Genomic DNA, 22,544 nt, shown 5'->3' on the forward strand with positions numbered 1-22,544 from the left:
GTCACTGTTGGTTTTGAAACCCACATCTAGGAAAGTCCGCATCATCAACATCCGCCACGACAAGCTTGTCATGTTTATGGACGATTTACAGTATTTAGTATCAGGTGAACTGTCGGAGCGTTATTTCCCAACTCCTCACGTCAATGCTTATTCATGCAGGTGCGTGAATTATTATAATTACAATTTCCTGGTTCACACGCGGGGTAAATACATGGTCAGCAACTTGTTAGAAGTCGGTGACCTCCAGAAAACTGAGCCACTGAAACTTTCCGATTGCTTGCACCAAAGTGGGCCCACGCAACAACTAGCCACCGCTGCTCTCAGACCCACCCGCCCCACTATGAGGCGAATAGGCGGCCAAATTCTCTTCACATTATGACGCCATAATGCTTCGAGTGCAAGGATGGTGTCATCATCGAGCATTTGCTATGGCAACAATGAGGTTTAAGAATTTAAGAACAGTAAAGCACAAGTTGTAGCATTTGTGTTCAAAAATAGTGACATAATACTTGTTGAAGTACTTGCTGTGTCGTTTTGAGTACGGTATATGAATACAAAAATAACGACAACGCAATTAATTTCCATTCGAGTGAAATAGAAGTAGTCGTACTCAAATACTTCCATGCCGGCTTCCAAACCTGGGCTAGCGATTCGAAATACAGAAGTTGAATTCTCGCCAATATGTGAAAAGTATATTCTGACAATTAAAAACTGTACAGTCCGCAAATCGATGAATCCTAAACTTTTCTTCCAAGATAACTTCTCTAAAACAATGGGAATTTGAAAAATGAAAACAAAATGTCCGTGAGCTCAATTTACTTGATGAGGATAACTTAAACTGTAGAATCGTCTGAAAAAGGAATAATTTCGAGATAAAAGTGACGATGCATCGTTGACACCTACCTTTCTTATTGGAGTTTTCAATGAGCGTTTGCAGCATGATGGGATACTTTGTGATGCGCTGAGTGATGAGGAGAGCACAGCCCGGGATGTCCTGGCGACGCGTGATTGGATTTTTATCCCATTTCTGTCAACAAATGGATCCGTTGCGGTGGAGTACACATAAATGCGCCATCGCTCACAGCACTATGGGTCGCGACAACCATACCATTGAGGTGACGTCATGAGTTAGTTAAACAAAACAACTGAAAGCAATGATAAGATAAAGGAATGATCGAAAATTGAAATCAATTCACCACTGAACAGAAACAAGTCAAGAGTGCTTGTGAGTGACCATGGATGTTGGAAATCAAAACGTTTCGTTGCGCTTACCTTCATGAAACTTTGAAACTTCTTGTCGTTTTTTATCAATTCTTTGTAGCGGTTGGTAATCTCGTTTTGTTTCGAGCAAAAATCTCCGAACAATCTCTTCATTGTCTCCCCACTGTTGGAGCTCCATTGGGCCACCAGTATGTCGCCGATACCGCTCACGACCTGGCCAAGTGGAAAGTTGCAAAAGATCAATAATTATCACAAGTCAGTTTTCTATAATTTGCAACGTGTTTGAAATCTTATCACCGGCATTACATTCGTCACCAGCCACCACGTAATTAGATCATCCACTAACCTTGTTCCCGTTTTGGCGTTCGGTAAGTTTCTGCACGAATTGCGTCACAAAGTCGACATGGTCATCGATGAGGGGGAAGAGTTCGTTGATGGTGGTGACATCCATGTGCACATCCCGGACCAGTCCTCGGGCGTAGACCTTCTGCATTATCTTGAGGGTGGTCAGGTGGTTTTTCTCTGTCTGGATAAACTCTGTCAAAAAATGGGAACCGAATGTTAAACTGCCACAACCAGAAACTTAAAAATAATGTACTGGATTTCTTCTTTAAAAACTCCAGGAATTTTAACAAAATATAACAACAAAGAGTTACTCAGCAACAAAAGAGTAGTGTGAATGGATATTTTCACACAGAAACATCAGTAACTAATATAACGCATAAAATGCTAAATACATAAGTTGGTTGCAGTCTAGTTGCTGAATGCTCACCAAATATATTTTCTTGTCGTTTGATTTCCTTCTTGGTGAGGGAGAGTCTCTTAAGGGATTTCTTCTGCAGCGCGGCACTCCACGAATCAGGTTCGTCATTTTTGACCATGAGATCAGGATCGGACTCAATGTCCGCAGCGTCCAGTGACACTAAGGAAAAGGAAGGATTACCATTATACAATCCCAAAAAGATTCAAAATTGAAGTGATAATCAAAAACCTAAGAAAATCTCTTTGAACATGAATCCGCGGTGGCACTGACGGAAACAAGGTTCACTGGAACTTTCACAGCAATTTGACATGTTTAAACATTATAGTGCAAAAACTTTAAACAAAAGAATTCACAGAAAATCACTCAATTTCGCTTCAACTAAATCTTGATTACCGACCACTCTTTAACAAGATCCAACTTATCAAATACAGTAGACTGCCTTTGATCAGTTATGAAACCGGCAAAGTTAATAAACCAAACAACTTATCCACTGACCTTCATCCAGAGATTCGTAGGAACCCGATATCTTTTCCTTGTCTCGAAAGCTATACAAAAAAATAAAGTTACAAAACCAGAAAATTTGACAAGCGTGACACAGAATTGTCTGGAGGCCGATCCACTGGGTGCGGAACATTGCAATAAGAAAACATAACAAACAAAGACACTGTTACCTTGAAGGTACCATTTGTCTTCAATCATAACATATTGGGGCATAAGAAAGCGGTGTTTTAGACTGTGTAATTCTTATTTACTGTAACAGTTAACAAAAACTCTTAACATGACCATGTCCACAACAATGTAGTGCCATGGTGACGCTGGGTCGTTTTCACACTTAAAAATAATAATGACGCGGCTTGATCGAACCCACTTGCTCAAGTAAGCCATGGCAGACGTCCCATCCTCTTCTTCATAATAACTCGATCTGTGAAGCAATAAGTGCAAGTTTAATAACAATTGTCGTTGAATACACATCAATCTGAGATTATGAGCAATCTAGTCAGTAAATCAGTCCGTTTTTTACATTGATTCAATATCTGCAGGATGTCAAATAAATAAAGACTGGTCTTCAGGCTGGAATCATGATTCGTTGAATGACCAGTTGGAGTAGCCTGATTGTAAATTCAATAGCATGCCTCCTCCATTTCATCAAAGGTAAACAATAGCTCCATTTTTTTAAAAATTAATGCCATAATTGAATGTTACGTCACAACAACAGTACTATCTCACCTCTTTCCGGCCGTTTGAATGGAATCCGTCATCATCGGATTGATAGGGAAACCACCGACAGTCTGCAAGCAACAACATAAACAATTAAACACGCGTTGTAACCTGCCATGACTTATACCAAGACATTTAATCAACCGCTTTTTACATTGATTAAATGTATGCAGACGTTGAATCAAAGTAAAAAAACGGTCGATATGCTATCTGAGATACGATTGGCTAAGTGCTTCCACCAGTTCCACCAAGAACGAAAGTCCACAGGGCTAACAACAGGCTTTACACCATTTTGCTGATAGGGAAGTCGTTGAACTTTTTAAACAAGTTTTAGTTTCCGAACCAACATTGTCAGCATCCCCGATAACTATCCGTTTGAGAAGCCTGGTTTGGCCAAGCATTGAAGCTGGCAGAAGTTTTCGTAAGACAAAACACCAAACTTTTGGAAATTTAGTTGGCAATTACTGAAACCGACCGAAGAGTTTCAACTGCTACAATAAAAACAACGTAAATAAACATTGGACTTAGACCACCGCAGTCAAAAAACAAGTTAGAAAACGCAGTGTGGTCTTGTACATCATGACAATTGTCTGTTTTGAGAAAACAGCCAATATTTATTAACAAAAACTCTACATTGATTAATCCCCAGGCAAGTGGATTAGTGGAATAACCAATACTTGAATGAGATTCAAACGACTCACCGACGTCGGGCGCATCCTTGACGACGGGCTCGTTCCAGACAGATCGGTCGCAGGGTTGCCAACTGAAGATATCAAATAAACAAAATAAATATTTTTGTTTATCATGTAAAAAAATTCAAGCAAAGGAGTTCAAACAATGAGCAAAAACAAACCAAACATTGAGAAGAGTCAGTCTTTGGATATTTGAAGATTCAAAAAAGGCCTTTTCTGTCTACCATGACAGCACACAATTAACATACCGTTCAGAAGGCAGAAGCAAAAAGTTCAGTGTTCTATTTCAATTCAAACCCATTTACGCTGTCTTATTCAACATCATCCGAGCACCATATAAAAGTGTCAAACAATATGCTTTATTAAATGGACTTGGTTAGTCAAAAATACAAGGTTTATCACCTGGGTATTGTGCCGGCAGATTGAGCATCATGCTGTGAGGTCGTTGTTGGATGATGGAGGCCCTCTGCAAAGGAAGTATGCTGTTATAGGGTTTATTTTACTAATCCTGTTACTTACTGGTGTTACATAGGAGAACATGCTTTCATGACTTACTCATTTTTAACAATACAATAAAAAAACTCAAAAAGTTTAAACGTAACTTTTGTAAAAATGGTGGATGGAAAGACTTTCAAAGACGCTGACATTTTTCAAGCTCGCTCGTGTCAAAGGTCACGCCATCCCGAAACTTGGATTACTATGCTCAAATGCTAGGTGGTTTGACTGCATGTCTTTGCAGACCACTATGCTGTGATGTAAACTCAGTGAACGGATCTAACGTAAGCACAACATCCACAATCCACATGCACATGACATCAGGGATGTCTAGAGAAGGGGATATGAAGGCTCGCAGCAATTGCCTTATTCTCATGACACTACCAGGGCGGTAGTTTGTAGCACGTTAAAAATGCGTTTTTTTTTGGAATTGCAGAAAGTTTTGTAGTGCAGCTGGTACAACGAGCTACAGAAGACAGTTAGCAAATGTCACGTAGAGCATATTTAAAGAATACTTGTTTACAAAGACGGTTGAAAAGTTACCAGTAAGCTGTTTTTTTTTTTAACAAAGCCTTTGCAGTAAGCTAGATGTAAAGCAAGTATATGGGTAGTTGAATTAACAAGCAACCATGAGCATGCTGTGAATATCCAGGCCTGATTCTAATAGCGCAATGCAAGTTATCATAACAAGATTTATTAAACTACTATGGGTGCCAATTGTCATTTTTACGATAAACAGAGATTATTTAAGATAAACAAAAGCCCTTCTATTGTCAGACATAATAAAAGCCTTCGTATTCCCTTCTTTAGATATCCCTGACATGACATTCGCTTCATGCAAAGTGGTTAGACACTTTTGATATTTTTCATGATTGCGAGATTATTTTAAGTGGTTCAGTCACAAATTCAGGTTATTTCACTACTGGAGCAAAGATTTGAGTGTGTCGAAAAATGTGACAACACAGAGTGCTTTTTTTCCGTAATATCAAGCTGCTTTAATTAATTATTATTTGAAGAAATTAGATAAAAGGACAAGGTTTCTTATTGCCACCCAATCTGACCCCGCAATGAAGAAGACCGACGAAAGCAGTTATGTCACAAGAAAAACCCCCAATGGGTGTTTCCCTTGCAAGCGAACATTTGTGGCAGAAATGGCAGTGGCAGAAAATCTAAATCCAATTCAATTAAGGGCGGCACCAGATTTTACATCGTCAATGACAGTGACCGCCCCATTACAGTTGATTTTAAAACTTTCAAAGATTTTTCTAGTAGAAGTCTGTCGTCCGTTTGATGTACAATGGTAGACAGAAATACTTTCACAAACAGAATCGACCATCAAGCAAACACAGCATTGATATGCACGCTACCTTTTTACGCAACTTCACTCTTGAATGTCGCGGTGACGGTGCCATGACGTCAAATCTACTACTTAGAAGTGACATTGTCGATGTGGTGTAAATATTAGTTATGACGACACACACAGTGAGCAGTAAGCCAATCACAAGGCTAGCCGGTTTTAAAAAACTGCTTTAAATGCATTTAGCAAAGGTCTGGCTCTGAAATAGTCAGAAAGAGTTCGTCAATGCGCCCTCACTGAAACGAGTCAGCGGCCAGTTCAGACGGGGCGAGCAAAACAGAAGAGCGACAATGGAACAGTAGCACCAATCCGAGTGTTGTCCACAGAAACGATTTTTGAACATTTCCACTCGCATTGACGATGCAGGAATGTTTAAAAACATTATTTTGATGTCAGCGTAGCGTAAGCTGAAAGTAGCCATTGTTGGTTCATGAGGATGATGCGTCATTCACTGCAAACGCTGATAGCCCACAGACAAACATGCTCTTTTCAAACAAATCTTTCTTATGCCTGTCCAGTGTCCATGGGTCAGTCATGGCCATCTGGAGATGCGGCCTGATTTGTCACATTTTGCAGATTTTGATTACAGCTACTGCTGGTGCTTGACTGACTTTTTTTGAGATGTTCTTACTTTTTGTGGTTTCCTAATGACATAAAACTTTTTTGTTGCCTTAGGGAAGCAGTAGCAAATGAGAAAAAGTAAGTTGAAAAACGCAAAATCAGACTGTTATTGAAAATTAACAGTCTGACTAAAATCTTCAAAATTTCTTTATTTTTCAACATGTGAAGATGTTAAAACCTATTGTGTTATCTGGGGAAAAGAATAAAAAAAGCGTAAAAATCTAATTTTTAGAAAAATTTATTTAAACGTTTGCCCAAAGTTAGAAAAACCTGGAAATTTACGCAAAATGTGACAAATCAGGCCGTATCTTTAGGTGGCCATGGGTCAGTTTATCCAAATTACAAGTTTCATAATCTATTTTTCAATAACCCTTTAGTCCTTGTCTTAAACCAACCGGTACGGGCCCGATGACCTCGGTCGGTCATGCACGTCGCTCGTCTTGAAGCTGACATCAAACATATAAACTTATGCTTTGTAACAGGAAACTTTCTTAACTTCTGATATCAACCAATCAGGTTAACAAAAGCAACGAAGACAGAACCTCGAACGGTACTGTACACAGCACTGGCTAATTTCAATTCTTCTGCTAATGAAACGCTAAAGTGGATAAACATCAGGACCATGGTTTTACAAAGAGCAGATGTGTTGCCGTGAAACATCGTAACATTTGTGTTTTGTACAAAAGAACATAATAACTGATACTTCTAACAGTTTTAAACCTGCCTACTCATTAACATTTAAAAAGAACTCAACGTTAAAAGCTGAAAAAGCTTCAACTAAATTGGATAGACCACAAACTCATGGTCTTGGCTGTGGCAATGATAAAAATTGCGTGTATGCAAGGTAGAAGTGGGTAGAAGCAACATTCAGACTTTGGTTTGCTGAGTAATGTAATATTTCTTGATATGGTCTGTTCCAAAAGTATCTCACTCAACTACACTTGTTACACTTTCTCTTGCTTTTGTCTGCATTTTCCCAATCCAAGTTGGCCAGAAACCTGCAACACAGTTCCAACCAACAGCCAGATGCTACTTCCTCTAACTTGGCAAGGCTTAATTAAACCTTGCTTGCGTCACGTTAAAAAGGGCCGCCCACTAACAAGCAGGCTTTGTGTTGTTTACGCTTAGACTCATCCACTAGCTCCACAACCATCATGGGTTAACTATACATCTTGTTAGTTACAAACCGCTTATAACGCGCGATAATTATAACCTAGCACAAGTATATTTATGGACACTGCATGGTCGACGCAGTGAAGCTTTAAAATATCGATCCATGTACGTTTCCGAGCCATCTGGAAAAATTTTCAGCGCAAATCACATTAAAAAAACGCAATGTGCCGTTTGTTTTCTAAGCTTGAACTTGGCAGCAGCTTGGCATGCATATGTGTTAATAGTTAGTGCTGATACCAGGAAGATAGCTCCTTCTCAACAATGCATAATGCAGTTGCGCTTTTATTGCTTAATTTAAATGTGTAGCTTTTGGTCAATAAAAGCAACTCCAATCCTTCAGGACAATTACTGATCAAGTACTAACAGGCTGAACATAATCGTCAATCTATGACGATGTACAGTAGAGCGTTGTTACAATGATGAACGCAAAAGTGATAAACTGTCTAGAAACCACAACCCAGACAGCAAATCAGTCGTTTTGTACATTGATTCAACGTCTGTAGACGTCGAATCAAAGCAAAAAACGACTGATTTGCTGTCTGGGAATCGACCGTCCGGCTTTGTTTGTACATTCAGGTCGATTTTGCGACAATAAGATTGCAGGAGAAGAGATGTTGATACGGAGACGACCTCAGATCACTGCAAGCCACTTCACGTGAGGCGATGAGGCATCTTCTAACCGAGGCCAAGGGAGTAGACGCAATGCACTAGCTAGGATATGTAGGAGAATCACACAATACCGGGATCAACTAAAAAGCAACGAAGGAAAATCTAGCCCTTTAGTAGACAGCGTAAATGAGCGGAAAGGCCAATGAATAGCAATCTCGGTCATGAAAATACGATAATTTCATTCACCGAGCAAGAATCGACCGAATAGCCAATACAAAACAACAGAGTTCTGGTGGATGGTTCAGTTTGTTTCCTCGCAAACGTGTAATTACATAGCAGGTGTTTGTCTTATTTGCACACCTTCTGATTATTAATTTTGTAGGTCATTTTCACCTTATTTGATTGGTGCTTTACCGGGAAATTAATCCCCGAATAAAACATCACTTCATAAGATAACCTTATTTTAGGAAACACCATTTAAAAAGCACGGCAATAGCAGGTCTAGGATCTTGCCATTATTAAACCTCTCGTCGGTGTTCTTTGGAATTCGCGTTTTTCAACGACAATGACTGAGATTGTGAAACGGAATTCATGCCTGCCGAAGTTACGCGCTTCAAGTCTACTGTGATAGTCAGCAACTCAAACATTATATAAACTTTGGTTTTTAACATCGTCTATCCAACGTTGTTTATCAATAAGAGTAATGCAAAACCCACTTGCCTGAACAATGCCACAATGCAACATTGCAAATTCAATCAACAGTGTTAGAAGGCAATGTTACCTGGCGTCGTCGATGCTTGATAGTGACTGGGTCTTTGTAGGGAGTGGGCGTAAAGTTATACCTAACGCGATCTCCAAACTTGTCTTTCTCTGCCCCATTCTCCCCTTTATGGCCGTGCAACGACCCGGCCCAGCCCTTCTTTTGGTCCATTCGCTCTTTTTTTCGCTACAGCGTCATCAGAATCCTCAACTTGCAAACCTTGCTCGTGAAACTAATTCTCACTTCCTCGTACAAAACTGTATACACTAGAGTAGATACCAGCACGTGCTTGGCTTAAAACAACTTAGCTGGCCTTCTACGGGTCGGTTGCCTGCTCTAAGCGTTGTCTTTGTTTACTGATGAATGCATAAGCGCTAGCATCTAGGCTGGAGACAGGAAACATTGACGTCACGAGGAGGGCTTAGTCAGCATCTGCTAGCGGAAGTGGACGCTAAATAGCTGAGTCCTCCGAAAGTAAGCGCGATAATCCACGGTGGTCATTAGGATGAAACAACTTGCACTTGGACAAATAATTTATTTATACGTGAACGAAATATACAGTAACAGCTATGTAGGAACAGATACAAAAACCGACATATCATTCCGCAGCTAAAGAAGACACTCTCTGACAATGATACAATGCGCATGTCCCGGTCGTTAATCGATGGCTTCAGGGTAAGGGTGGCTACAACCATTGAGATAAAGGAACAAGATCACCTAATAGCAGTAACATTAGATTAGGCTCAATATATTTTGTGACAGGCACATGCGTAGAATACACCAGTGAGCGTAGCGTGAAGGTGAGTCGGATGTAGCTGGTCTGTTTCTTCGTGTTAAATACAGAAAGTGGAGCGTGGGAGAGATGCAAGAAGAAACAAATGAGGGGGACGGAAGTCCCTCTGTTTTCTCACAATTGCAACAAACGTCATGCTTCGATGTCTTCATGCTCCATCACTTCCTGAGATGACGCGACAAAAACCGCAGCATTTCCACCGAAAATTACTCTTCTGAAGCAACTCACAGCTGTCTATCTTCCCGGGTTAGATATTTGAGCAGCACAAGGCTACTGAGTACTCCATAAAACCTTCCAACACGAATATTTCTTCACTTAATTCAATAGGTAGGTAGCAAAAACTGCATTCCAGTTTTGGATTAAAAAGCTATGTCTGGACAAGTTCGCTCAAATAGAATTTCCATTTTCGAAAAGTTGTCCAAGTTTTGCCATAATTCATTTTTTCATTTTCTTGTTCTTTAACTTTCGCTTTTATAGCAATCGAAAATCAAAATTAAACCGCAAATTCCAACAAAATTCCAAACCGACCACCACGCATTATTACGTCATTGTCATTCAGACAATCGTGACCAAAAGAATAATGCGACATACGATCAGTGGCTAACCTAGAATTGTCAAAGATTCCTTTTTAGGCATTGGTTGCTGTCTAAATTTTCGTCATGACCTAACATAGAACACTTGCGCCTGACCGTTTCTTGTCTCTTTGCTTCAAAAGCTAAAACACTTTACGCTTTTGTTTCCAAGAGCGCTACAAGTTCCGATAACGTTAATACAACGTACAGCAGCATCCATCGAACGATGAAAACATGCATCAATCTCAAAATTAAGTCCAGGCATAGCCGTAGTGTAGAACATAACAAAACTTGGCAGTGGGTTAGGCATGTCATCAAGTAGCCATTTTGAAATCGGACTGGTGGTTAATAGTTATGACGTATTTTCGCGTGAGAACAACGCATAAAAAGAACTCGGAAAACAATAAATTCGTCTACGATTGGAGTCCATGTATAATTCATAGACCGGCTGTCTAAGTGGAAGGTGCAACCTCGCATTGTACAGTAGAAATAAGGTTTGGAAAGAATCCGAAGGATAAGGCAACAGTTATTAATTATTATAAATAGAACGTTGAATTTGCATTGCTGGACGTAATTATGACTGCAAAAAGGCATTAAATGAGCATCACTACCACACAAAACGTGTTTGATTTCACCCAGGGACCAGTGGGGCCACGGCTAATACAAGAAGGCAGACGACCTATTGTGCAAATAGAGATTGTTCAAACTTTCAGTTTTGCGATTATGGGTCGCAAGACAACATCTTTTATTTTCGCTCGTCATAATAGTGACTTATCAGTTATCAGTTAACAAAGCGGCAACCGCTCCAAAAACTCAGGTGCAAGGAAAGACACTTTACCAAAGAGCAAGTATATCAATGCCCGATCGCAATGAGCGGACACTGATGACAACAACAAACTTCATTGTCAGGTTAACACAAAAGATTGTTACTTCCGTGCCATGTCGGTACTTTGCTTTGAGACGTAACATCACGTCATACAGATCTAAGCACGCCTGAGCCCAATGACAACAATGTAAAGTGAAGTCATTAGCATTTCTAATTGGGATACGTTTCCATGTTAGCCTTCTACAACTATAGGAGAAAAATTGTTGTCTTCTAATCTCTTTGAGCCGTAGTTGATCTTTGGTTTTTGAAATTAACTCGCTGCAAGTGTTCGGTGCGACAGCGACACCTGACGGATGGTAGACACAGTTTGTTGCGGCCACTATATGACCACGTAAGAAAACTATAGTTTTTTTTCCGTTGTCAGTGAGAATGGGCTGCGAGCATGGCTGCGAGAGAAATCCATTAGGCTAGCATACATGCGATAAAGTAGATTTCCATGAAAAAGTTGAGTTATGAAAAATACGTCTAGATAACAATAACAACAGCAGTGAAGCATCGGGTTACTGTACTACCGCAACTAGCAATATTGCACACGTCCAGTCGTCCACTCACCGGTGCTTTGTTCTTTATGTCTTTTGTGACGTCAGAGCCGTTGAAAGAATCTGCAAACAAAATGTATGTTGAGCCGGGAGACTAAAGTTAACGCAAAAACATTGGGTGCGGTTAAACTACTGATGAAGACTATTGAGCGAAAAACCTTGTAGGGATAATATGCGGAGTCAGATTAGCAGTTTTTGTCAGAGTCAGAAAAGCAGACTATTTCGAAGTTCCGCAAGATCCATCATCGTTACATGGGAGATACAGGAAACCACTACACCTAATAACTGACGTTTGCTGATGTAGATGTTACCTTCAGACAGCCAGTATGCGGAGCGGGTGAGTGTGGAATCATTCAACACAGTCAACGATTATTATTTCTAATCAAAGGTAACACGTAATATATCTTTCTGCAAGAAATAATAGCTTTGTTCATCCAAGCTTGCATAGAGGCAATATGTAATTGCTTTGATAAGAGACACTCAACTAATGTCAAACATTCATCTCGCTTTGCCCAGCATCAACTCAACTCAATAGCTAAGAACAGTGACGCTGTAGGTAGTATCTGCCGTTGCTTGAACGAGCGAACTATTTAACACCGCAGTTCATTTCGCAGTCAATGGTTACGGTTGGGAATACATAGAAACATAAGTTAATCAGTTCGCTTGAAACAACCGACATGTTTCAGCTGATATTGTACTCACCGCATCTACACAGCTTTAGCAACAACTCAAAATACTGAATGATTCATCTTATTCCAATAATCTACCAAATGCTCAACATCAATTCTAAGTCTGTAGACGTACCGTAGTTAGTAGATCAAGTAAATCTACACGCGGGATCTGATTTTAATGCAATGATTTAAGAACAAATTTAAATTAATTCCCACGGTGCAACCGCTGGGATCCTATAGAAGTTTGTTTTATATACGGAGAATCAAGCACAAGTTACGTTTATCCAATAAACACAAACACAGCGCAGCACATACAATCATTGGATTAGCTTTCGCCATCAACATGACCTATTCAAAAATTCGTTTTTGAGGCCTTTTTTAGTATAATAATAATAATCGTGTTTTTATTTGCGCCCATTGCGATAACATACAGTACACTGCGATCACAGATGCGATACAACAGACGACAGGAAGCAGCGAAGTGACATATAGTCTTCGAGTCAGCTGCTCCCCTTATTTTGGCTTGCCATTAAGTGTCTTTGCCAAGACACAGTCGCGTGCTCTGGAGCGGTGTCGAACCCACGTCCTTTCGAACGTCGCGCAGACGTTCTCACCACTCGGCTAAGCAGCCGAAAAAGCTTTCCGCAAAGTTTTAACAAAAAACACATTTTTAAATTATACCCAAAAAATATTATACTTAGATTACACATAAACAATTAAACATGCTCATGCTATGATTTTTGCTAATCTCTGCAACTTTATGGAGTATAGACAGGACCTCACTTATGTGAGCGACTTAGACCCGAAAAGCAAGAAGTTTCGACATTAAGAAATAAATACTTTTACTTTTGCACTGTTTTGTATGCAACTGATGAAATAACATCACTGACTTCCCTCTTCATCACAGCTGCTCTCACGAACTTTATCAGCATGTAGCCTACTGTACGAATCGAACACATCAGCGCAGGGTTAGTTCATGTAAGTGTATTTGGCTGAAATCACCCAGCAATCACTGTCCTAGTCGTACTCTAAGTTTGAACTTCAAGATTAAAACTTTCAACAGTGACTTTATTTTCAACACAAGTCAGTAACAGGACCAAAACTACACTCATGCCATGAAAGGTACAACGCTTCGTTATCATAAGCTGAGCCAAGCAGCCAGCCTGATGCTGGTTCCTTCAACACTGGCACAACAGAGTCATTCGACCATGACCAGGGAAAGTCTGCCGTTGACTTTTGCGCCACACGTCACAACGTCAACACATGAGCTCGACGAGAAGACGGCTGCACAGCTTATAAACCATGCTGTGGAGCTCGTTCTACGTCTGCTGATGTTCACACACGGTTAAACTTTACTCTGCCTGAAATATTGGCAGCGCAAACACTTGTGCTGGTGCAAACATGAAAAGCAGGATCATAATCATCTTTATGACATCCAGTTCTACGCTGTCCCTAGGTTTGTAATAATATGACGCGCAGATGAATGGAATGGAATGAAAGCGAAAGAAAAATAGACTTGCAACAAATTTGATTAAACCGTCATCAAATGTGGTGGGGTTGACCACAACTCGTGACAACCAATGCAAAGTGTAGATCAATAGCCAACAGTCATGATTCTTCGTTCTAGCTGAGGCCTTTTAATGTTATCACTTTTTATTTTGTTTAATTAAAACCAAAACTACAGTGTAAATACATGCTGTAATTAACATCTGTAAACAACGGGTCTGCTACTATTCGGTGAGTCCGATTCGGTGAGTTCCTAACCTCTAACCCCTAACCCTAAAACGGCAATGATAATTAGGCTACGGTACCTGATAATTTAAAAAAAAAAATTGAAAAAATCACCGAATAGGGATCGGACTCACCGAAACGGGCCATTCCAGTAAACAGCACCAGTAACTGTCGGATTGGCCCATGATGATGGCCCTGTCGGATTGGCGCTGTCGGATTGGCCCATGATGATGGCGTGTAAAAGAATCAGTAATCTCTCAAGCACACGTAGCTCCACACAAAGTTAAAATTACTTTGCTAAACAACTTCTTTTAATCTATCGTTGTGTTGGAATGACAAGTGACTACAGGTTGCTAAGAAAATGTGAAAAGACATTAAAAGTATGCGCGGCACTCGATGTGCTCTATCAAATATAATTAAACGAGGTTTGCGGGAGGTCACTTCACAATGTCCACAACTAAGCACGGATTCAGCAAATATTTCCACATAAAAACACGACAACCCAGTGTTGTTTCAAAATCACACAACGAAGGCATTTCGCTACAAGGCACAGCTGTAGCAAAAACTCTTCTACTGTACATAAATGTGAGCAAAGGAGTTTGGCGAAAGGTTGTGATAATTGATATGGTATCACAACCAGTCAACCAGTACAGTAAACAATTACAATGACATCAAGCAACGCACTAATAGTTCTGCTTAACAGTCAGAAACCAGTTACTTTCCAGACTCTTTCCTATTTCGTCTTGCACTCTAACTTAAATCAACAGACTTCGGTGGGCTGAAGGGTTGCTTGTAAATTACAACAATTGTTTTATAACCTCTGCGCTTAGACGCTGTTGGAATTTATACCAACTTAACTGCACAACGAATGGAGAATATGTACAACGATCGATTTTCATTACTAAATTAATCTACTTTCAGTGGCAACCTGAACAGTCTTCTAGCTTAGAGCATTGTTGCTCTAAAGTTTAGAGTCTAAACCAAAAGTTGGGTTAAAGTGACCGTGCAATCTCTGCAAATTATGTGTTGTGAAGTGTTACGTGCGTAGTTTACCAGGTGACTGCACAAGTGCACAAGCTGAAGGTAGTATAAAGATGCAATGCGGCTCTTTCAGTCGAGTTTAACATCATTGCACATTGATCACAACAGGCAGGTTTGTTGGGCAGCAAAGTGAAAAGGAAAGTTCAAGAACGCGAACGAAATGCACGGAATCGACAGGAAGTCATCCGTTCTGCAGAGATTCACAATTCGCATCTATCAAATACACGGCATGTAATTGTATAAGCATCTCGTCGTCTGCTGCTCATAATTCTCAACTTCCAAAAGTTCAATTTAAAAACCTTCTCACAAGTTGGGGCGACAGTTGTTCACCGAACCAATGCACAAACTTTACTTGTTTTGCTTTTGACAAAAAAAATTCTCAAAGTTTCATTGCTTCCCATGGGGAAGATCTAGCAAACGAAAAGAACCAGCTGAAGCTATTTAAGAAAACCGGATGCAGATCTTTCTATAAATAGCAAGCCCTAGATCAATCGCCTGTGGATGCCACAATACTACGGTAGATTGCCGGACATCGACTGTTTCATAATAATGGATGATGTTCCCACGATTGATGTCACGTTGAAAATCTTTCTGACGATAGTTTAACGTTATGAGGCATCAAACTGATGCAACGCGACCTCAAGTAGTGGGAAGCAAATTCTTGTTTACTTCACGCACGAAGCTGCAAAAATACAAATGCAACGCATTGGAAGACGTTAAAAAAAAACATCGACATAATTATTCTAGCCAAACTTGGTCACTCAGATGTAATTTTCATTCAAAGAAGAGTTGACTATATATTTCGAAGTAGCTGCGCTTGAAATGCTGCAAACTATCATGCTAGTGTGGTTGCATAATTTGGGTCTGCTACTATTCGGCGAGTCCGATTCGGCGAGTCCGATTCGACTAGTCCGATTCGGCGAGTTCCCTATTCGGCGAGAGCCTTTTTCGGCGAGTGCCCTATTCGGCGAGTTTTTGAAATTTTTGAAAGGAAATTATCGGGTACCGTAGCCTAATTATAATTGCCGTTTTTACATAGTTTTAACGTCGCTAAACGTTGAAATTGTGCAGAAAGGAATAAAAATAAAATGTTTGAACTATTAAATTAAAGTTCGTCATGTCAGTTCAGTTGTTTTTATTCCTGACCATCATATGAAAAACAATACACGTCAACATAGCAAAGGTGTAAAAAAGGTAGAAGCGACAAAACGCGAACGTTAAAACGTGCTTGTGACCGAAGTAAGTTATTGAGTTGAAAGAAACATACGCGCCGACTTCAGGGGGGCCGGCGCCCCCCGTAAATTTATGGTTGAGGGGCAACAAAAATGTTGATGACAAGTGGTGTTTCAAATATAAAACACTTCGCGAAGGAGATTTAGATAATTTAAACGGACTTAAAGAATGCCGAAAGCAAGAAAAGCCTACGTTGCTCTTGCCCGCACAACAGCAGCTGATCGCATAGCTATCTCATACGGTATGGAAATTTCAAAGTAGATGGTAGAGTACTGCTGGAATAGTCACGTAACTATTCACTGCAATATTAAGTAAACCAGCTAAATTAGACGCGCTATTTTCAACGAGGTCTTCCCGCTGTGAGATCAATTGTGATTCAACAGAACGCATTGTTTTTGCAATGTGTGAGAATTAAATTGAAATCCGAAAAAAGAAAAGGTGTTTAATGGTCTTGGTCGCAGATATTGCCTGCATTAACGACGTCTCTTACCGCTATTATCACCTAGCTAACCTGACATCATTGTTTTATGCGACCGCTAAGGTTTGACATCGACTTTAACGATCATGGAATGTTACGTAATAATAAGAACGATTATATCCTACACGCAAAAATAAAAAAAATGATCTCTTTCTGTTTTGTCTCGTGAGCTTTGCATATTGCTCAACAAGTGCATAAAGTTTAGAATTGACAAGAAATCATTGAATTTGAAAATTAAGTTTGAATCACTGCAAATAAACGTATTCAAAACTTTCACTTAAGCCGACGCGATTTCACAATCCGTAATCTACGTCGACAATGATTTTTAGTGCGTTCATTTTGAAAATTGTTGAGCTGGAGACAACAGCTTGTCCCGTGTTAGTTGAACTTGTCTTTTTGAGGTGAAAATCACTTGCGAACATCTCGACCTTTACTCGAGTATAGCCTACTGTATTCAATAAAAGACTATAAAGACTTTCGATAAAAAACAGAAGAGAAAACACTTCGCCGTTGTCAACGCTTTGAAAGTAAGTAATTAGCGAAACGAGGTTAATAAAACTGATACCGGGTTTTCACTCTGCTTGAGATCATGATTTTTTGCGTTTTATTTCGATAACTTCACTGTCTTGATCGTTGTTGTTCACTCGCACGAAAAGGAAATGAATCGGCTTGTTTTCCAACAGTTCCAATTATGAGCTAACAATATCAAAATTTTTACGACTAGGCGTACTGCGTGCGTAAAACTAATCCTTTCAAGCAGCGGTTCTAATAAATTCGGTTTGCGACCTATTTGTCAATATAAACAAGACACTAAGCTTAATCAAAGACTATTTTAATTGAGTAAATAGCGCTATGGTTATGACGTTATCACCTTTCTCGCCCCCCAAGGTTTTTTGAAAAGTCGGCGCCTATGGAAAGAAATTTGGCACGGTCGCAACACCTTCAGAAAAATTTAAGATATGAAGGAAAAATAAAACAAAGAAAATGTTACAAAAAAAATAAATTAAATCATGTTTATGTCTGTAAGTTAGCACTTTTGAATAGTTAAAATGATTAGTTTGGATCAACAAATGTGTGGCCTACAGCTTGGATTTAAAAGAAATTATCGGGTACCGTAGCCCAGTTATCCCAACCAGCAAAAATTTCCGTTTTTACATCGTTTTAACGTCGCTAAATGTTGAAATCGTGTAGAAAAGAGAACTTTGCTGACTAGGATACGTTGAAGCTGAGAAACATTCACAGAAGCCCTTCGAATTGTTCCAAGAACCCATTTAGCATAACATTTCATTTGTACATTGATTCAACGTCTGAATACATTATCTTAAAAATGCAATGTATCGTAGGGTTTCTGTGAATGTTTTTCAGTTTCAACGTATCCTAGTCAGCAAAGTTCTCTTTTCTACAGGATTTCAACGTTTAGCGACGTTAAAACGATAGGCCACACATTTGGTTAGCCTTTTCATTCTGTTACTACAATGGGTTCTCATTTGTTGATCCAAACTAATCATTTTAACTATTCAAAAGTACTAACTTATACACATAAGCATGATTTTTTTTGTAACATTTTCTTTTATTTTTCCTTCATATCTTAAATTTTTCTGAAGGTGTTGCGACCGTGCCAAATTTCTTTCAACTCAATAACTTACTTCGGTCACAAGCACGTTTTAACGTTCGCGTTTTGTCGCTTCTACCTTTTTCTACACCTTTGCTATGTCGACGTGTATTGTTTTTGATATGATGGTCAAAAATAAAAACAACTGAACTGACATGACGAATTTTAATTTATTATAATAGTTCAAACATTTTATTTTTATTCCTTTCTGCACGATTTCAACGTTTAGCGACGTTAAAACTATGTAAAAACGGCAATTGTAATTAGGCTACGGTACCCGATAATTTCCTTTTAAAAATTTCAAAAACTCGCCGAATAGGGCACTCGCCGAAAAAGGCTCTCGCCGAATAGGGAACTCGCCGAATCGGACTAGTCAAATCGGACTCGTCGAATCGGACTCGCCGAAACGGGCCATTCCGGCATAATTTAGTGGTGTGTGTTGCAATACAATTTGTCATCTTTTCAAAGTTGACTTACCAGTAAAAACGTTTTCACAATACTACCAGAAACATTTACTGTACTTCAAAAATCCTTATTCATAGAAAGCTTGAGATCCCAGAATAATTGACAGCGACCAGCGTAACAGCGACCAATGCGGCACCAAGTAACCTAACTATTCTAACTGAACTTCAGATCATACTGAATGCTTATTGTTATTATGGTCTAGTTTTTCGTGTTAACAAAGTAACAAAGGTTCCATTCGAAACACACACATTCCTGCGGTTGATGGGAATTAGTAGTCAATTTTCACGAAATCAAACATCGATACTCAACGTGTCAGCAATTTAAAGAATTCCAAGTTTTCACCTGACTGAATTATAACAAACCCGATGTTGACATCGATTATTATCGCACAATTACCTAACCGGTCAACTGCCAATGGCAGCCATTGCGACCACACAATCCTCCCAGTAAGCTAGGCAGGTTGAAAAAGTTCACATACTTTCCAACGCAAAACGATATTGTTTTGGGAAAAATTAGAAAAAGTGACAAGAGTGACAGGCAATGAAGTTACAGAATCGACAGAAGGATTGTCAACGATGCAAATAAAAGTTGAGCAGAGAAACATAAACCGCTCTCAAATCAAGAGTAATTCAAGCTATGTTTGGAAGAGTGTGACAGACATCGAAGTTGCGACAGAAAAAACACTTGCTGATAGCCAGTTCAACTATTCATCTGTTGTTGTTTCTGAATGTTTACATGGAACTATTGGTATTACACACACAGGATCTTTGAACAATTGTTCAATCGAACAGGCATTGTGTACAGGGACAGCAACCGTATAGAAATCTTCCCACCGCATTTGTCGGATTAACTTTCGACGTCAGCGCCCAAGGCTTCATACTTTACACACTGTTGCATTTCAGACAGCATTGAAACGGTCGACTTTTCGACATTAAAGTATTTGCTGATTGTATCCACCATCGAGCAACTGCTCATAGAAATGAACACAAGTGCAACATCTTTATGAATCTTTCTAACTGTTCATTCACAAATGGTGACCTCAGATTCTACAAGCTGCTGTTGTGGGCAAGTTCATGACCGTAAAATGCTCTGTGCCTTCTTGACCTCTGCATCCTTCAAATACATAAACTTCAACAAACTTTAACAAACTAAAAATATTTGTACTTCAATATAATGCAACACTAACGGTAGATGCCATTACAGTTACCCCGCTTGGACGCACCTAAGTGGGAGGGCTGAACATTCCCGAGAATAAACTTTTAAATCTTTTTAAAAAATCCCTTTCGCTAATCTCCATCGTAACCTATTTTAATATTCACAAATACACCCACTCTCAACGACGCCTCGGCAGGTTAGACACGTCAGTGCGAATGTGCTTTGCGACCGACTACTTCTGACGTCACTAGCTAACAAGAGCCTACAGCGAAATAAGCTATTTCAGGTTTCACGACGTCGGATAGATGTTGAACAGTGATACTTTTCAAGCGGAAAGAAGAAACAACACGAAACTCCAGCGCTAAGTCAATGCTGCCATGGTACAAGCGAGAAAAGCAGAATCTAGCTAAAACAGCATCACCAAGACTGCGCGTTCTGTAAAAAGATGATGGTGGAAACGTAAGAACAATTAAATATCTGGTCTGAAGTTTCACAATGATTTATTAGATGGACAAGATGAAAATCTTGCGTGAACATTGCAATGTGCTACATCCTTCTCAGTGACCATAGCGAGATAAGTGTCCAATAGAAGGTCTGAAGATATTTGAATCTATGCTTTTAAGTTTCACAAACAGATATTATTGTTTCTAATAAATGTAACGTATGTGAATTTTGTTACAAATGTACAAAGGTTGGAAGCCTGAAAACCTCTGATGTAAAAGGCGCTCGGCGCATCCTTTTCAGCAGACTCGATCAATCAGCAAATAATGCACTCCATTGTTGTCTGACAAGGAGGTCTGTTTGGTAACAAAACTTCTACCCGGGTTGTCCAAGCGCGAACAGACGACTCCATGTTGCTTGCCAATGTTGAGACCTTCCACTAGTTGCAAACACACAAAAAATAACCACTTATCAAAAAATAACGTCAAAATATGATGAACCTACATTGCCTGCACAATGCTCACGACTGAAGTGTCAAACAAACGTCAGTAATAAAACATTCTTCCTAAAACAACAGAAACCAGGTGGAATCTGTCAACGCTTTTGTCACGGAGAGCACGATGTCAACGACATGAGAAAAAGAAACATCTTTTTGACAGGGTTAAACCCACAACAACAAGTATGTGGACGCTAGGCAAAGCAAAGACCATTCACGGAAGCCTTCAGTTGATTTTTGGATCATATGTGAAACTGGGAACATCAACATAACTTCAGCTGGAAATGGCATATCGGGATTTGAAAATAGTTGTTAGGGGGGTCAGGTTCTGAGATCTTACTTCCGACGACTGCAAGGTAAATAAGCGTAAAATTTTGAAACTGATTACCAGGTTTAGTTTTCACGTTTCGTCAGTCCCCATGATTGACTTCATCAAGAACACAACAACATTAACCGATTCTTCGTAGCAAATACTTGAAACATGGTCATTTACAACTTTAGGAAACAACACATCAACAGTTCTAGAATGGAAATTACAAGCTAATAGACCCTAAACTACCTAAACCGCAAATGAACATAGGTTAATATTATCTTCGCGTCGTTCAACATAAAATTTACGTAAATACAATGGTGGACGTGTAGTGAATACAAGTACAAGTAAATACAAGTAGTGATGGTAAGCCTGTTGACGAGAACTAGAATAGTTGTCCAAAACATATAATTTGTAGTGTGAAGATGACTCAGACATGAACGAACAACAACGTCTCTCTCTATCGACGTTGATAAACATAAACTCGCTTTGGGACGCCGCATCGTCTATTTCCAAAGTAAGAGTCCTGTTTGATATGTATAAAAAAATACCAGAGACGAAAATATTGACAAAGTCAAAAGGTTTCATCATCGCTTTGACCAGCATCAAACATATTCGATTTCGAAGTTTGCCTAATCGCAGCAAAAACAAAAAGCCAAGGACAGTTCGGTTGTTGATCATTTCTTTTCCACAGAAGTCATGGCATGTTCTTCAAACCTGTTTAGTTTATTTAACGCAATATTAAGTCAAACCTAGCACCAGATAGCGTGGCAAGTATGGAACAAGAGCAAGGTAAGATGTATATGGAGTTATGGACCAATCAAACATTTGAAATACAAAGAACCAAAACCGCAACATGATGAAATCGACATTTGTTTCCTCACCACAGCGCCGACAAAACAAACATACAAGGAGCAATGTTTGTTGAAATGACTGTAGTTGTCAAGCAACGTATGAAATAAGCAAAAACAATGCACACTTCAAAAGCCAAGTTTGCTCTCTTGCGCCGCAAGCGCTGTAATTTCAGGTTAATGCCAGACAATCAGGCCCCAATCTGCATGCTTCAATATTCATCAATTGTAGAAAAATCGTAACTCCGACAAAATCCGAACATATAATTGAGGGTAATGATACCAAGTAGTAAGAATTTTTATAAACACAACCAGGATAAAGCTTTGGGGCATACGAAATAACTTAATCAGGTTTAACTTA

The 22,544-nt window shown here is 39.5% G+C and overlaps 1 protein-coding gene across 6 annotated transcripts in view; it reads right to left on the reverse strand.

Annotated features, from left to right (window-relative positions):
* LOC145772097 (rho guanine nucleotide exchange factor 28-like) overlaps positions 1-22,544 on the reverse strand; it is a 74,448-nt gene that overhangs the window by 6,242 nt on the left and 45,662 nt on the right. For all 6 annotated transcript variants that reach the window (XM_082583930.1, XM_082583928.1, XM_082583929.1 and 3 more), the window contains 10 exons: positions 11,713-11,762; positions 4,297-4,360; positions 3,904-3,965; positions 3,212-3,273; positions 2,853-2,906; positions 2,480-2,529; positions 1,994-2,143; positions 1,568-1,758; positions 1,273-1,434; positions 904-1,027 (listed from right to left, as the gene is read on the reverse strand). In XM_082583930.1, coding sequence (XP_082440056.1) covers positions 904-1,027; positions 1,273-1,434; positions 1,568-1,758; positions 1,994-2,143; positions 2,480-2,529; positions 2,853-2,906; positions 3,212-3,273; positions 3,904-3,965; positions 4,297-4,360; positions 11,713-11,762 — 969 coding nt within the window. The remainder of the gene's footprint in view (positions 1-903; positions 1,028-1,272; positions 1,435-1,567; positions 1,759-1,993; positions 2,144-2,479; positions 2,530-2,852; positions 2,907-3,211; positions 3,274-3,903; positions 3,966-4,296; positions 4,361-11,712; positions 11,763-22,544) is intronic.

The sequence above is a fragment of the Aplidium turbinatum genome, chromosome 6 (genome assembly GCF_918807975.1).
Source record: "Aplidium turbinatum chromosome 6, kaAplTurb1.1, whole genome shotgun sequence".
Classification (NCBI taxonomy): Eukaryota; Metazoa; Chordata; class Ascidiacea; order Aplousobranchia; family Polyclinidae; genus Aplidium; species Aplidium turbinatum.